Consider the following 13,826-nt stretch of genomic DNA (forward strand, 5'->3'; position numbering starts at 1 on the left):
CCCAACTCTGCAATTCTGTTTCTTTTGTGACTTTTTAGTAACCAATGCCCTATACAGTGTCCATGAGCAGTCTGGGCATATTTTCAGTTGCTTATTTTTCTTCTGCTGCTGACCATTAAGCACTGCATGATTATATGGATAAATTTCTTCTGTCCTTAACTAAAGGAACCTGTGGGAAAAGTCCTGTTCCCAGTTCTCAACATCTTCAGCTGTCAATTTTACTAATGAATCTTCTCTAAAATAAAATTCCCTGGTTGTGCAAGTATCCTGGGAGTATTGTGACATGCAAATAGATCATAATATATTTGAAAGTCTCTGATATGCAGTAGCAATCAATGGGCTCGTTTGCATGACACAATAAGTCTGTTTGTATTGAACCATGGTTTAATTGTGAAAGTGCCTCTCTTCTGCCATGCAGGTCTTTGTGCAGTTTCTTCCCCTTCCCCATACTTGGTATATTTCTGACTTGCTGCTGATGGTTTATTTTCTTGCCTCAGTTGTTTATCAATGTTTCCCTCTCATATGGTGAATTAAGGTCCAGAACATAAAGTGAGATAATCTTGATTAAATTCATTTATTTAATCATTAAAATTTGCAAGAAAAATTGTTGGAATTAAATATGTTTTAGAGAGGTATGGCTATATTTGATTATCTTATGAGAAGAGCTTGCAAGAAATTTGTGACTAGAGTCTAGTCTATTTGTGGTTTGTTTGAAAACACAATAAGCCATAGTATTCCTTGTTTGAAACAAGGCAGGGGAGACACATGCATCCAATTAAACCATGATTTAAGACAAACAAAGGCTTACTGTGACATGCAGATTGGGCCAGTATTGGAATAGTATTTGACAGCTCGTCACTGCACATCAGCACTCTACACCCACAATGATGGAATCACCTGCTTGGTCCTAGCAGACACGCGACAGCTTTCTCTATTCTTTATCAACTAGCTTTGATTACAACAGTCTTTCTGACAAATTATCCCAGGGTTTGGACCCAACCCCACTTTGCACCCCATCCTCTAGGGTCCCCAATGAAATGCCTATGTGTGCTGCCTTGAGTTTCATGAAGGAAGAAAGGTGGGATGTAAATGAATAAAAGTAAACAGGCATTACTAATTTCACCAGTTGGACTTCTCCAGTCCTAAAATACTGGGATATACAAATATTACCAGACAACTTGTATCTAGGATTCTAAATATATAATGGAAAGGACCATATCTTACCTGTTTGAAAATGTAATTCAATGCCAACCCAGGTACCAGATGAAAAATCAACAGAACCGACATATCTTACTATGCCTGGCTTGTTACTACCAATATACACTTGTTCCCCCACTTCCACCCAACTAGGGTGTTCTTCAGAAGTAACATCTTCACAATGAGAGACATTTAAATGATTTTTTCCAATGAAGTCATCTGCTAGGAAAGAGTCTGCATACATCTGACAATATGAAGCCTCTTTTATTCTGACAGACAATGAAGGATTTTCAGTACTGTTTGACCGCTGATATCCCACTGGTGCAGATTGCAAATGGCTCAAAGGATTGTCTTGGTTGTAAATATTATCTGAGAAACCAGAGGCACAATTTGTTCCAGCTGCTGAGACCTTTTTCTTTTGACTAGAAGAGCTGCTGGAACAGAACTGTGGACCTACAGAACATTCAAGTTCCTTCCCATCTTCAGCACCCATGAATTCTGTAAATGCATGATCCTCAAAAACATTTGAAGTGTGTTCAACTGTTGCTTCTCGAAATGGAAATTCAATCCCATGTGGTGTGTTTTTATTAGCTGAGGAATCCAAACCTGTGCACTGTAACTGTGTGGGAATGGTAGAAGTACTTTCATACATTGGAACCTCTGCTGCTAAGGCACTATTTTCTTTAACTGGTGACATGAGCACCTTATATTTTGCCAAGTCTCTTTCTGGTTCTGAAGTCTCCTTGTTTGAAGGTCTTAAATCGTGAGTTAGATGGGCTACAGGATGGTCATTAGAATCCAAATCCCTCATCTGATTGGCTAATTGATCTGTGCTATCACTACAGGGAACAAGCATATCAGACAAAGTAGCATTAGAGGCACTGTGGGAAAAGTAGCCACTAGTAATACTGCTAGTGGTAGGACTACGAGATACTTCTTTTTCAACAACACGAGAGTTTACAAAGTCTCCTTTAGAGGATAACCATTCCCTGTTTTCCAAGCTGGCATTGTAGACACTGAAGTCAGCAAATTCTTCGGGCACATAAGGCTTCTTGTTAATGGCCTCCAACTCGTCGTCATCCTCAGAGTCCTGCTAAAATTGTAAAGGTTTACAGTTACTACTTCTGCATTTTAAGCAAAGGCATGACAAGTTATCAATGAAGGATAAATAAATGCCTGCCCACTTGTGCAATGAGTATTCCTTTTCCTCTTGCCTGCCCTGCACTCCCCTGCGCACCCCAAAGATCTGCTCTGGAGGGTTTCACCAACCCTCCGGAGCAGATTTTTAGGGAGGGGTTGCAAGTGGGAGGACAGAAGGAGAAGTTCTGCTGCACAAGCAAAAATCTGCTTGGGTAATGCTGAATGTTGCCAGAACTTGGCTATTTTAAGAACACTTGCCATTCACTTTATTCTAAGAGTTCGATTATCAAGGAAATTAAGATATGTGTGTGTGTGTACCTTATGATTGGGATCCAATTTGCTACTTAAGAATTTGAGCACATCCAGTGAAATGCTCTTACTTTCTTTTACTAGCCAACTCCTCATGCCATAACCCACACCCAGTTTTAACTGAGGTATGACAGGTGGGAGTGGGGCACAGTATAGCTGTAAAAATCCAAGTCTAAAGCTATTTTGGGCTAGTGGTACTAGATACCCCATTCCTATTAGATACCCCATTATCAAGGAGTTTAATCCCTACATTTTAAGCAACAATGTCTGATCCTAATTCAGGTCTCACTTGTTGGTCCAATATAAATATTGTTTCACTGGCCGTGTATAGATTGTAGTGCCAGTTATTTTTTCTTATACAATACAAATAATTTGTTTTTGTGCAACTCCATTTTTAGCCACCTGCACAGCTGTGTTAAATTGAATAAGATAATGATTAAATGAGCTTTATTAAAATTCCTGCCAAGTGTAATGATTACAGCAAATTTCTGTCAGGATTCCAACTGTGGTGAAGCAGGCTGCAAAATATTTTGTAAAAGTCTGATTCAACTGCCCACCCTGGTTTACATCCTAATCACCATACTGCCATATACACAATATTTAGAACCAAACATCTTTCTGCATCTATCATAAGATGCATGTGGATTTTAAATCTTTGATACAAGAAGGGAAGGTAGTATAGGAGTAGTGTATTAAACTAGTCCTGGACTATGTGTTCATAGACAAGGTGCTAAACAATAGGTGATACTGGCATAGTTGAAACAGTGGAGCTTATGAGAAATCTACCAGGCACTAGGAAAAACATGCGTCTTTCCATGGAACTATTGGTCTGCATTGCTTTGCTTTTAAAGCAATGAAATGAGTCCAAAGTCTGTACTGCTGAAGTATTTGTCATGGCCAATAGTACAATAAAGTTATTTGGATTGGATACTGCTGAAGTTATGTGTTATTTAAAGCAGCAGCCTAAATAGTCGCTCTAGTTTTTTAGTTTTCTAGCAATGCAGAACAAGTAATCAGCTCTCATTAACAGATGATGTCCTGCCCATGCAAGTATGCAGTGGAATGCTTCTGCTCTTTCTGTACTACTTCGAGTAATGCATGTAACTTTTATAATATTTGTGTATACAATTTCTATTATCTAGCTAAAATTGCTATCTATCTATGGGTGGAATTCAAAGTAGTGCTAAGTCACGGGTTCCATTAGTGCAATGAATTCCCCCACCCTTTCCACCCCCACCTAAATATGTTCTACGAGTTTCCCCAATCCTTTGGCGATTTCAGAGTTCCGTTATGCAAATGGAAATCATTCTGCTCATGCAATTACTTAGTTTAATACCACTCTATATGTTACCTTTGTTTGAATTTCCTAGGATATACTTCTTCCTCTCACCCACCTGCTCATTGCAAAGTTTCTTCTACACTTTAAAACCAGGCTTCCTCAACCTCGGCCCTCCAGATGTTTTTGGCCTACAACTCCCATGATCCCTAGCTAGCAGGACCAGTGGTCAGGGATGATGGGAACTGTAGTCTCAAAACATCTGGAGGGCTTAGATTGAGGAAGCTTGATCTAGACTAGCCAACTAGTTCGTAATGGTAATGCAGATGAGCTGAAAATTCTTATTGCTGATAAGCACAACACACCTGTGTGCTAGCCAGGATTTTTGTGAGAGTATAATGGGATTAAATAGAGCTTCCTAAGATTTCTATATTGCAAATAATATATACTAATCAAATATTTGTTCTTTAATCAAAGTGGGTTATGCAAGACTTCATCCTCATTGCAATTAGACAGAAGGTGGTGATCCTATAAAATTACACCTAAAGTAAAAACAAGCAAACTATATAGAAGCACTCTAGAATTTGTATCCAAAAGGTATAGTGTACAAGCAGAAGGCACTTACATTTAACCAAAGGGTCATGCCACCCGCTTCCTACTGCAGTCCCCTGTATCATATGCTATGCTGATTAGGAAAATCCCCTAAGCCTCAGGAACAATTTTCAGGAGGCTTAGAAAAAACCCACTTTGTGAAAATGAACTCCATTCCACCCATGGAATTGATGTTAGGATCAAAGCCCAAATCTTTACATATATCACACATTTTCAGTTTGCAGAATTTGTTTCAGTAAATTATGTTGTCCATTTCTGTGTAACTCTAGCAGCTCTTAAGTGTAACCTAATTCTATCAGTTGTTGATGGGGTTTTTTCCAGCTAAATCATCAGAACTGGCCAGACTATCTGAAAATGGTTATAGGAATTTCCTCTTGTGTTTAGTATAAATAACAAAATGAAGTTCATATTGAGAAGCCTCAACAAGCTGCATTTCACAAATAGCAATTGCTCTGAAATGATACTTCTGATATAATTTCTCAAGACAGAGTATGCATGATTTGGAATCGACCACATACAGGACAAAATGTGTGAAATCATAGAAAATAACCTTCAAAAGCATGTTATATATAATTAAATATATATAAAAAAATAGAAGAGTGGGGTGTTTTGCTAACTTTATTATAGAAATACACCCTTAATTTAGTTTGGATAATTGGAGGGGGGTGGTCATGGCAAGCTAAATATTAGTTCTTGGTATCATGGGGGTTGATGTGACATTATTTGCACACAGTGAGCTAGTCAACTGTTTTTGCATTTGTGTCTGCTTTGCGCCAAGAATAATTTTTGCAATAGTGTATCACAATTTATTCTAAACTACTTGTAATAATATACAAACAGCATGAGAGTGAGGAACTTTGCGGGCATTAATCCAACTTCTACAGTAATACAAACTACTGGAGTACCATGTAGGGTTCTAAGTGTAGATCTTAGAAATTCATTCTGTGAAATTTCTACATGTTCCATTTCTGTTAATCTCCAAATCTCAGTTCAGTAAAACAGCTGGGAGGGGACTTCTGCATAACCAAAAACAGCATGCAGTGCTCTCCAAGCTTTATACTTAGTAGAGATTTATTCAATGGCTTCACTATCAAGTGGCCATTTATGGTGAGAGAGATATTTTCCAAAGGCAAAAATACTTGTTTTAGCATAATTAACATAATAATAATTTATTATTTATACCCCACCCATCTGGCTGGGTTTCCCCAGCCACTCTGAGCGGCTTCCAACAAAATATTAAAATACAATAGTCTATTAAACATTAAAAGCTTCCCAAAGAGGGCTGCCTCCAGATGTCTTCTAAAAGTCTGGTAGTTTTTCTCTTTGACATGTGTTGGGAGGGCGTTCCACAGGGCGGGTGCCACTACCGAGAAGACCCTCTGCCTGGTTCCCTGTAACTTGGCTTCTCACAGCGAGGGAACCGCCAGAAGGCCCTCGGCACTGGACCTCAGTGTCCGGGCAGAATGATGGGGGTGGAGACACTCCTTCAGGTATACTGGACCAAGGCCATTTAGGGCTTTAAAGGTCAGCACCAACACTCTGAATTGCATTTGGAAACGTACTGGGAGCCAATGTAGGTCTTTCAAGACTGGTGGTATGTGGTCTCAGCGGCCACTCCCTGTCACCAGTCTAGCTGCCGCATTCTGGATTAGTTGTAGTTTCTGGGTCACCTTCAAAGGTAGCCCCACATAGAACGCACTGCGGTAGTCCAAGCGAGAGATAACTAGAGCATGCACCACTGTGGCGACACATTAAGTTGTTCTCACTGATATATCAATCTAAAGTTGCACAGCAACAATTTTAGCACTACATGGGCAGGACATAAAGTCTGAATATAATGATACGATCCAATTTGTGGAACAGTGCCAATACTGAAGTTGTTTGAGGTATACTGGTTAGAACTTGAATGAAGTTTTACCCACTAAAAATTGATTTCTATGACATAGATTGAGTAATTTGTAAGATAGGGCTCACCATTCATTAGACATTTTAACTAGTCCAACATGATCTAATCATTTCAGAATCTTCTTGCTTATCCTCCACTAGCTCAGTAATCAACAGTCAGCACACTATGTCCAGTCAATGTCCTTGAAAAGTGAAAATTTCTTGCAACCTTTTTCTACACTGAAGGATCCTTTCAGAGAAAACAAAAGCCAGGGGAAAATGAGGTTTGGGCAATATCAGGTGAACACGACAATAAGTAACTACTCTGCAGTCTATGTGGTTTCTATACCTTGAAGAAAACTGTTTGTTGACATATGAAAATAATTGAAATTTTAACGGTGAATGTAACTGATGTTTTTATACCAAAAGAAACTTAGATAATTTTAAATACAATCTTCCACTAGTGAAGTGCAAAATCCTCTTAATGCTTTCTCTATACATTCTTTGTATAGAAATGAATTATGCTGTGCAGTAAACAAGAATGTATTGCTGTTTATAGATACCATAATCAAGTTCACTTAGCTGTCTACAAACAAAGCATAACATAAAAGGATAGTGGCAGCTCCATGTATCTGCTCACAGACAAATCTGGGATCTAGGTCCACTGTGCTGACACCTATAGCCATCTAGCTCCAAGGTAGTGGTGAAACTGGAATAACCACAGAATATTTGTTAATTCAATATGATTACATTTTGAGAAGGCTATGCTACAACTCTCTCATCAGGAAAAAGGTAAAGGTAAAGGACCTCTGACAGTTAAGTCCAGTTGCAGACGACTCTGGGGTTGCGGCACTCATCTCGCTTTACAGGCCGAGGGAGCCGGTGTTTGTCCGAAGACAGTTTTTCCGAGTCATGTGGCCAGCATGACTAAGCCACTTCTGGTGAAACCAGAGCAACGTACGGAAACACAGTTTACATTCCCGCCAGAGCGACACCTATTTATCTACTTGCACTTTTTTGTGTGCTTTCAAACTGCTAGGTTGGCAGGAGCTGGGACTGAGCAATGGGAGCTCACCCCGTCGTGGGGATTCAAACTGCCAACCTCCTCATCGGCAAGCCCAAGAGGCTCAGTGGTTTAGACCACAGTGCCATCTGTGTCCCCCTCATCAGGCAAACTTGAAATCAAAAACTCCAGAAAGAGAGATCCTCATTAATATAAAATAACATGGCACCATTTATAAGGGCAATAATTCATTTACAACTGTTCATGCCTATTAAGTGGCTAATTTATTAAGTGAAATAAGGTTAGAATTAAGGGTTACCAACTTTTCCCCCTAACCAGGCTCCTGTGTAATTTAGAGGGTTGACAACTTTTCTGGCTGCTTCTTTGCCTGCAACAAGTGGTTCACTGGGTGCCATTAGCAGCAAGTCATATTGATTCCCATGCCCTACAATCATCCTGGCTGGTTTCTCACATTGTATAGATGTTAAAGATATGAAAGCAGGCCTGTCTATGGGGTCTTCAGGTCAATTGGCAAGCCAAGCCAAGCCAATACAGGCTGCAATGGAAAAAGAGGAAACTTAGAAGATAAAGCACACCCAGGCACACAATTGTTCTATAAATCTCCCTCCACACTTCTCCCCCCAGGGCTGAAGGTTTTCCTGTGCTTTCAACAGCTAAATGTACACCTCAAGATATATTTTCTCCTTGCTCCCAACACCCAAAACCTCTCAAATGATATTTTTACTTATCTCTTCTGATTCTGATCTCTTCCTCATCTCCTTTTACACTTAACTTCAAACTTTCTGGCCTATCTTCACTACCTACCATTCTAGGCAGAGATCTGATCTCTAAGAATCTTGCCAGGTAACTACAAGCTTATCTGCTTCCAGAAGCCAAGACTGGCCATAAATTGCTCTCAAGTAGCATCTGAATAAGCAAGTACTTTGACTATGAGTGGTATAAAAATGCCTTTTGTGGTGGTGGTGAGGATTAACTACCAATGTAGTTAAATTATCTTGGACTCAACCCGTTCACAGCTTTCATATCACAAGGGCTTTGAACCTGGGCTGGTAGCATATAGGCAGCCAGTGCAAATGTTTTAGCTTTCAATGACAAAGATGTATCCTAGAGCACCTCTTGATGCTTTAGAGGGAGCATAACCCCAATCAGAAGAAGCAACTGGCTTATCATTTGGAAACAAGAACCACCTATTCAAAGAGCCTCAATCTTCACAAGATTTCAACACAATTTATTGGCCTGCATCCAGTCTCTGGTCCAGGGCTTGCACAATCTCTCCAGATTCAGATGTTATGGATAAATAGAGCTGCATATCATCAGTGTACTGCTCCAAAATTCCTATCAACCACACCCAACTACTTCATATAGATGTCAGAACCCCAGGGGATAAAGAACACTCCCCTAATGTTATTCTCTGGACTCAGCTATGCAGGTAAGTGTGGAACCACTGTAATACAGTGCCTCTAATACCCACTCCACACAGTTTATCGTGGAGGATACTATGGTCACTGGTATCAAAGGCAGCTGAAACACTAAGCAAGAGTAACAGGGTCCCAATTCCATCTACCTCTTAGTAAAGGTCATCCATCAGTGCAACCAAAGTTTATTCAGTCCCCAAACCAGGCCTAAACCCAAGACTGCAGTATATCCACTTCAGTGTCAACGCTAGGTATACAACACTTTATTTTATAAAGTTGATTGTCTATGTGAGGAAGCCAACAAAGGTGGACATTTCAAATATATGAAAATGAATGGCAAGTCTGCTTTGCTGTACACTTCAACGTTTACATTTTTCAGTCTAAACCAATCTACAAATTAAACATGTGGAAGTACTGGAAAGTTCATGAATGCTGACATTCTGAATTTACCAGTGAATAAGCCCTACAAAGTTCTACCTTTCCCCTTGAAAACTTATATATGAATGATCATTTCAAAATATATGAATGATCAATTTAAAATAATTGTAACAAATTATGCATTTTGCCACATATTTAAAAGCCAACATGCACATTGTATGCACATCTTGTTTCCTTCACTATTACAGTATAGCAAAAATTACACCCCATGAGAGGGCCTTAAACCACCACCAGGCATTATGACAGAAACCAATGCAAAACTTACAATATTTTCCTCATGTATGTTATTGTGTTCTACTGGCATGCTACTGGCATTACTTCCTGAGGGCACAACACAACCAGCGCTATGTACCTGAGATGATGGCATGCTCTGCAAAGGTTAAGACACACAAAACATCACACAAATAAGGTATTTACAAACCCATGCATGTTAGTAAGACAGGAGGACATGTTTTTAAAACACCTCAGGCAGGAGGTTAAATGGCTTAATTACAGAAATCCATGCAACACCACATTTGTTTTCAGTTGTGGAAAACATGAAACCGTTTCCTCAAATAGTGCTATAGCCTAATAAAAGAAATTGACAATTCAGGACAGCTGTTTTTCAACAGACAACGATTAAGCAGAAACACACTCCATGCTGAACAAAAGGAGACAAAAATGAAATAGGATTATCATTCCAGTACAGAGAAAAGGAATTGCTGAATTTTAATGTAGGATTCCAAATTCTCCGTATCACAAATGCAAGCTGCAAGTTATTTACTGGCAAAGACAATAGCTACTTGCACATAAATTAATCAAGATTAAGAAACTATAATAGTTCTGTTCCGGAGGCGGCGCGACCGGTAATGGCTGCCTTCTCCGAGTAAGGAGAAGGGAGCTCCGCTGTAAACGGGTCGTCCGCTACGGCGAAGCGGAGACCCATCCAGGAAAACCACAGGTGGCAGAAGCCTGTGGTCTCGGGACCCGGCGGGCGCCAGAAGCAGCCCCCAAAACGTTGAAGGGACCCCGTAAGGGGCTCCGGATCGCGGAGGGGGTAGCGGCGCTGTGGGTCGTTGCGCAAACAGCGAAGTGAAGCCGCATTGCTGTTGCCGGTCAGCGCTGTCCTTTCTTCCTGCAACTTTTCTGAACTTTGGAAACTACAACCCGTGAGTAAATTTGGACATTGAAAACTTTCTGAAACTTTCGTCAACTTTCTGAAACTTTTTGAGAACTTTATGGAACTTTTAAAACTTTTTAAAAAAAAGTTGAAATTTGGCTGAAAACGGAGTGAGAATAAGCAGGAAGCCCATCTCCCGCGATACTGAACTTTAAGCAAAGAGCAGGAGGAGTGGAGACAAAAAGTTATGCTTTAACTAAATGCTGGCACCCTGTTAAAGCAGTTTTCTGAGTGAAAGACTTTGAGCTATTGACTTTTGCTGGTCATATGTGGGATGCACTGATATTCTTCTTCTGTGGTACCAGTGGATTATAAAATAAATAAGAATCTCTGGTGCTGGAGCTGCCTGAATGAGCACCAGTTTGCAACTTTGGATATATTGAATTCAGGTTTTGAAACATTCTGAGCTGGAACTGGATACTTTGAAACTGTTGCAGTCAAGGCACTGTAAGAAACACTGTTTTGCTTTAAGTTTTACTCTGCTAAAAATAACACACTGTGGAGGCGATAGACATGGATTTAAATTTATAAGTTTAACTTGGATTTGATCTTTTCCCTGAAGACGTATTAAGCTCCCTCTAGAGGATTTTGGGCTTACAGCAGTGACTTTGTTTTACTTTCCCTTTCCCGGCCTCTGTTTGACTATTGCATCTGGGACTCTGCTTTCTCATGGGAACAACTTGGATTGACCTTGGATTACAGATAACTTTGGAATGAGTGGCGCAAGGAGAAGAGGAAGGACTAAACAAACAACTTTAACTTTATCTGCAGCCTCACAGCGTAGATCTTCTGTGCCGGCCTTGCCTTCCACTTTGCCTCCAGACATAGAGGCGGCCTCCCTAATACAGGCAGGGGAGGGTGAGACAGAGGAGCTGCACCTGGGAGATATGGCTTCAGGGACAAGTAGCTCTGTCTTGGAGAAAATTTTGGAGAAACTGGAGGCTCTGGACAAGAAGGCTGATTTGCATACAGCTAAAATTGAACAGAACACAGAAAGTTTGAATAAGCTGACTGGACAAGTTGCACAGAATGCCCAATCCATTGGAGAATTAAAGGAGGCTGTAGGTGAGAATCGTAAACTGGCTGAAGATACTAGTCAAAGATTGGAAGAACTTGAGAAAGAAGTAAGACCACTCAGCAAACAAGTTGGAGAACATCAGATTTACTTTTTGATGACAGAACTGCGAAACAGGGAGACCAACTTGAGGATACGGTCAATACCAGAGGTGGAAGAAGATAATCTTATTGAATTTCTAACTAAGGAATTTGCCAAGTTTTGGGAGTTAGAGGAAAAAGACTTTAAAATTGCATCTGCTTTTAGGCTTGGCAGAGTCAGAAGGACAGAGAAGCCCAGAGATTGTTTGATAACATTGAGATCAAAGGAGGAAAGGGACAAGATTTTGGGCCTGCACTACGAAAAGTCACTAGACATCTTGGGCAAGAGAATTGAAATCTACAAGGACATTCCTAAGCAGTTGCTGGACCTTAGATCTAATTACACGGAATTGGCAAGACTGTTGAGAAGCAACGCAATTATCTTCAGGTGGGAGTTTCCACAAGGATTATCCTTTACCTACAGAGGGAGAAAGATCAAAATCAAAACAGTGGAAGATAGAGACAAGTTTTTGGGAGCACACGGAGAAGACCTCCACAAAGGACTTGGATTGCCAGCGCCAGAACCTCCAGGGGAGCCCGCCCCCTCGGATCCTCAAGGACCGGAGAACAAGGTACCACCCCAGAAAGAATAACCAGATCTATCCAGGATGTCTCTGCAGCTTTTGAGTTGGAACATAAATGGCTGTAACAGTCCCGAAAAAAGGTCTAAAATTTTCCATATTTTAAAAAAGGAACAATTGGACATTATATGCTTACAAGAAACGCATGTGATTAGGCTCCATAGAAAGGTGTTAATAAATAAAAGGCTTGGTCAAGAATTTATATCATCGGATACAGTTAAAAAGAGAGGTGTAGTGATCTATGCAAAAGAGAGCCTTTCACCAAAATTTCTCTTTAAAGACGAAAGTGGAAGAATCCTCGCAATAGAAATACAGTATCAAGGAGAAAAAATTTTGATATTAGGAATTTATGCTCCAAATGAAGGAAAATCGGATTTTTATAAGAAGTTGCACGAGATCATGCTGGACTATCTGGATTACAACAACGTCATCATGATGGGGGACATGAATGGGGTCGTATCAACAAATATGGATAAGTCACAGAACCAGAACATTACTAAAGAGGGAAGACTACCTAAGACCTTTTTTGAAATGACTGACAATATGGACTGGGTTGACATCTGGAGAGTTAGAAACCCCTTGGGAAGAGAAGGAACATTCTTTTCTGAAGCTCAACTGACTTGGACACGAATCGACCAAATATGGATAACTAGAAGTCTGGCACCTAAGGTGAGGAAGGTGGAAATCTGCCCCAAAACATGCTCCGACCATAACGCCTTGAGAATGGATATGACATTGATCCCAATCGGCTCCTTTAGATGGAAGATGAATGATGGCCTGTTTAGAGATCAAAGAATTGTAAAGAAGGCCCAAAAAACCTTAAAGGACTATTTTGAGATTAATTTGAACACTACGGTGGAAAAAAGAACTATCTGGGATGCAAGTAAAGCTGTGATGAGAGGGTTCTTGATCCAACAGAATTCCTTAAAGAAAAGACTGCAAAATGAAAAGAAAGATAAAATTCTGGAAAGTATCAAAGAGTTGGAGAAGAAGTTAAGATCTAACCCGAAGTCCCAACCGATTCTGAGAGAAATTAAACTTTATCAGGCGCAATATTCCAAGCTGATAAATCAGGAAATAGAATGGAAGATTAAAACAATGAAACAAAAAACTTTTGAATCGGCAAATAAATGTGGGAAACTGCTAGCTTGGCAGTTGAAAAGGAGACAAAGATTAAATACAGTAACAAACTTAGAGGTTGAAGGAAGGAACATTCAGAACCCGGGAGAGATTAGAAAGTGCTTCCAGAGGTATTTTAAAAAGTTATATACTCAAGGGCCACAAGATGAAATAGAGATTACACAATTTTTGGAGAGAAATGGATTAGCAAAGCTGTCAGAAGAAAACAGAACAATTTTAAATGGCAAAATAACACAACAAGAGATTGAACAGGCCATCCTGAGTCTGAAACAGGGCAAATCACCAGGGCCAGATGGACTGACCTCTAACTACTATAAGACATTGAAGGATTATTTGATACAACCTTTGTTGGAGGTCAGTAATGAAATAATGGAGGGGAAGAAGGCGCCTGAATCGTGGAAAGAAGCATTTATCACATTGATTCCAAAGTCAGAAACTGAAAAGACACAACTTAAGAATTACCGTCCCATCTCCCTTTTAAATGTGGATTACAAAA

The 13,826-nt window shown here is 40.0% G+C and overlaps 1 protein-coding gene across 6 annotated transcripts in view; it reads right to left on the bottom strand.

Moving 5' to 3' along the window:
- The window catches only part of KIF13A (kinesin family member 13A), a 73,864-nt gene that overhangs the window by 2,250 nt on the left and 57,788 nt on the right, over window positions 1–13,826 (bottom strand). For 2 of the 6 annotated variants that reach the window (XM_083623661.1, XM_083623663.1), the window contains 2 exons: window positions 9,561–9,665; window positions 1,225–2,290 (listed from right to left, as the gene is read on the bottom strand). In XM_083623661.1, the coding sequence (XP_083479787.1) occupies window positions 1,225–2,290; window positions 9,561–9,665 (1,171 nt within the window). The remainder of the gene's footprint in view (window positions 1–1,224; window positions 2,291–9,560; window positions 9,666–13,826) is intronic. The other 4 variants (XM_083623664.1, XM_083623666.1, XM_083623662.1 and 1 more) reach the window with 3 other exon arrangements.

The sequence above is a fragment of the Podarcis filfolensis genome (assembly GCF_964270895.1).
Source record: "Podarcis filfolensis genome assembly, chromosome: 7".
Classification (NCBI taxonomy): Eukaryota; Metazoa; Chordata; class Lepidosauria; order Squamata; family Lacertidae; genus Podarcis; species Podarcis filfolensis.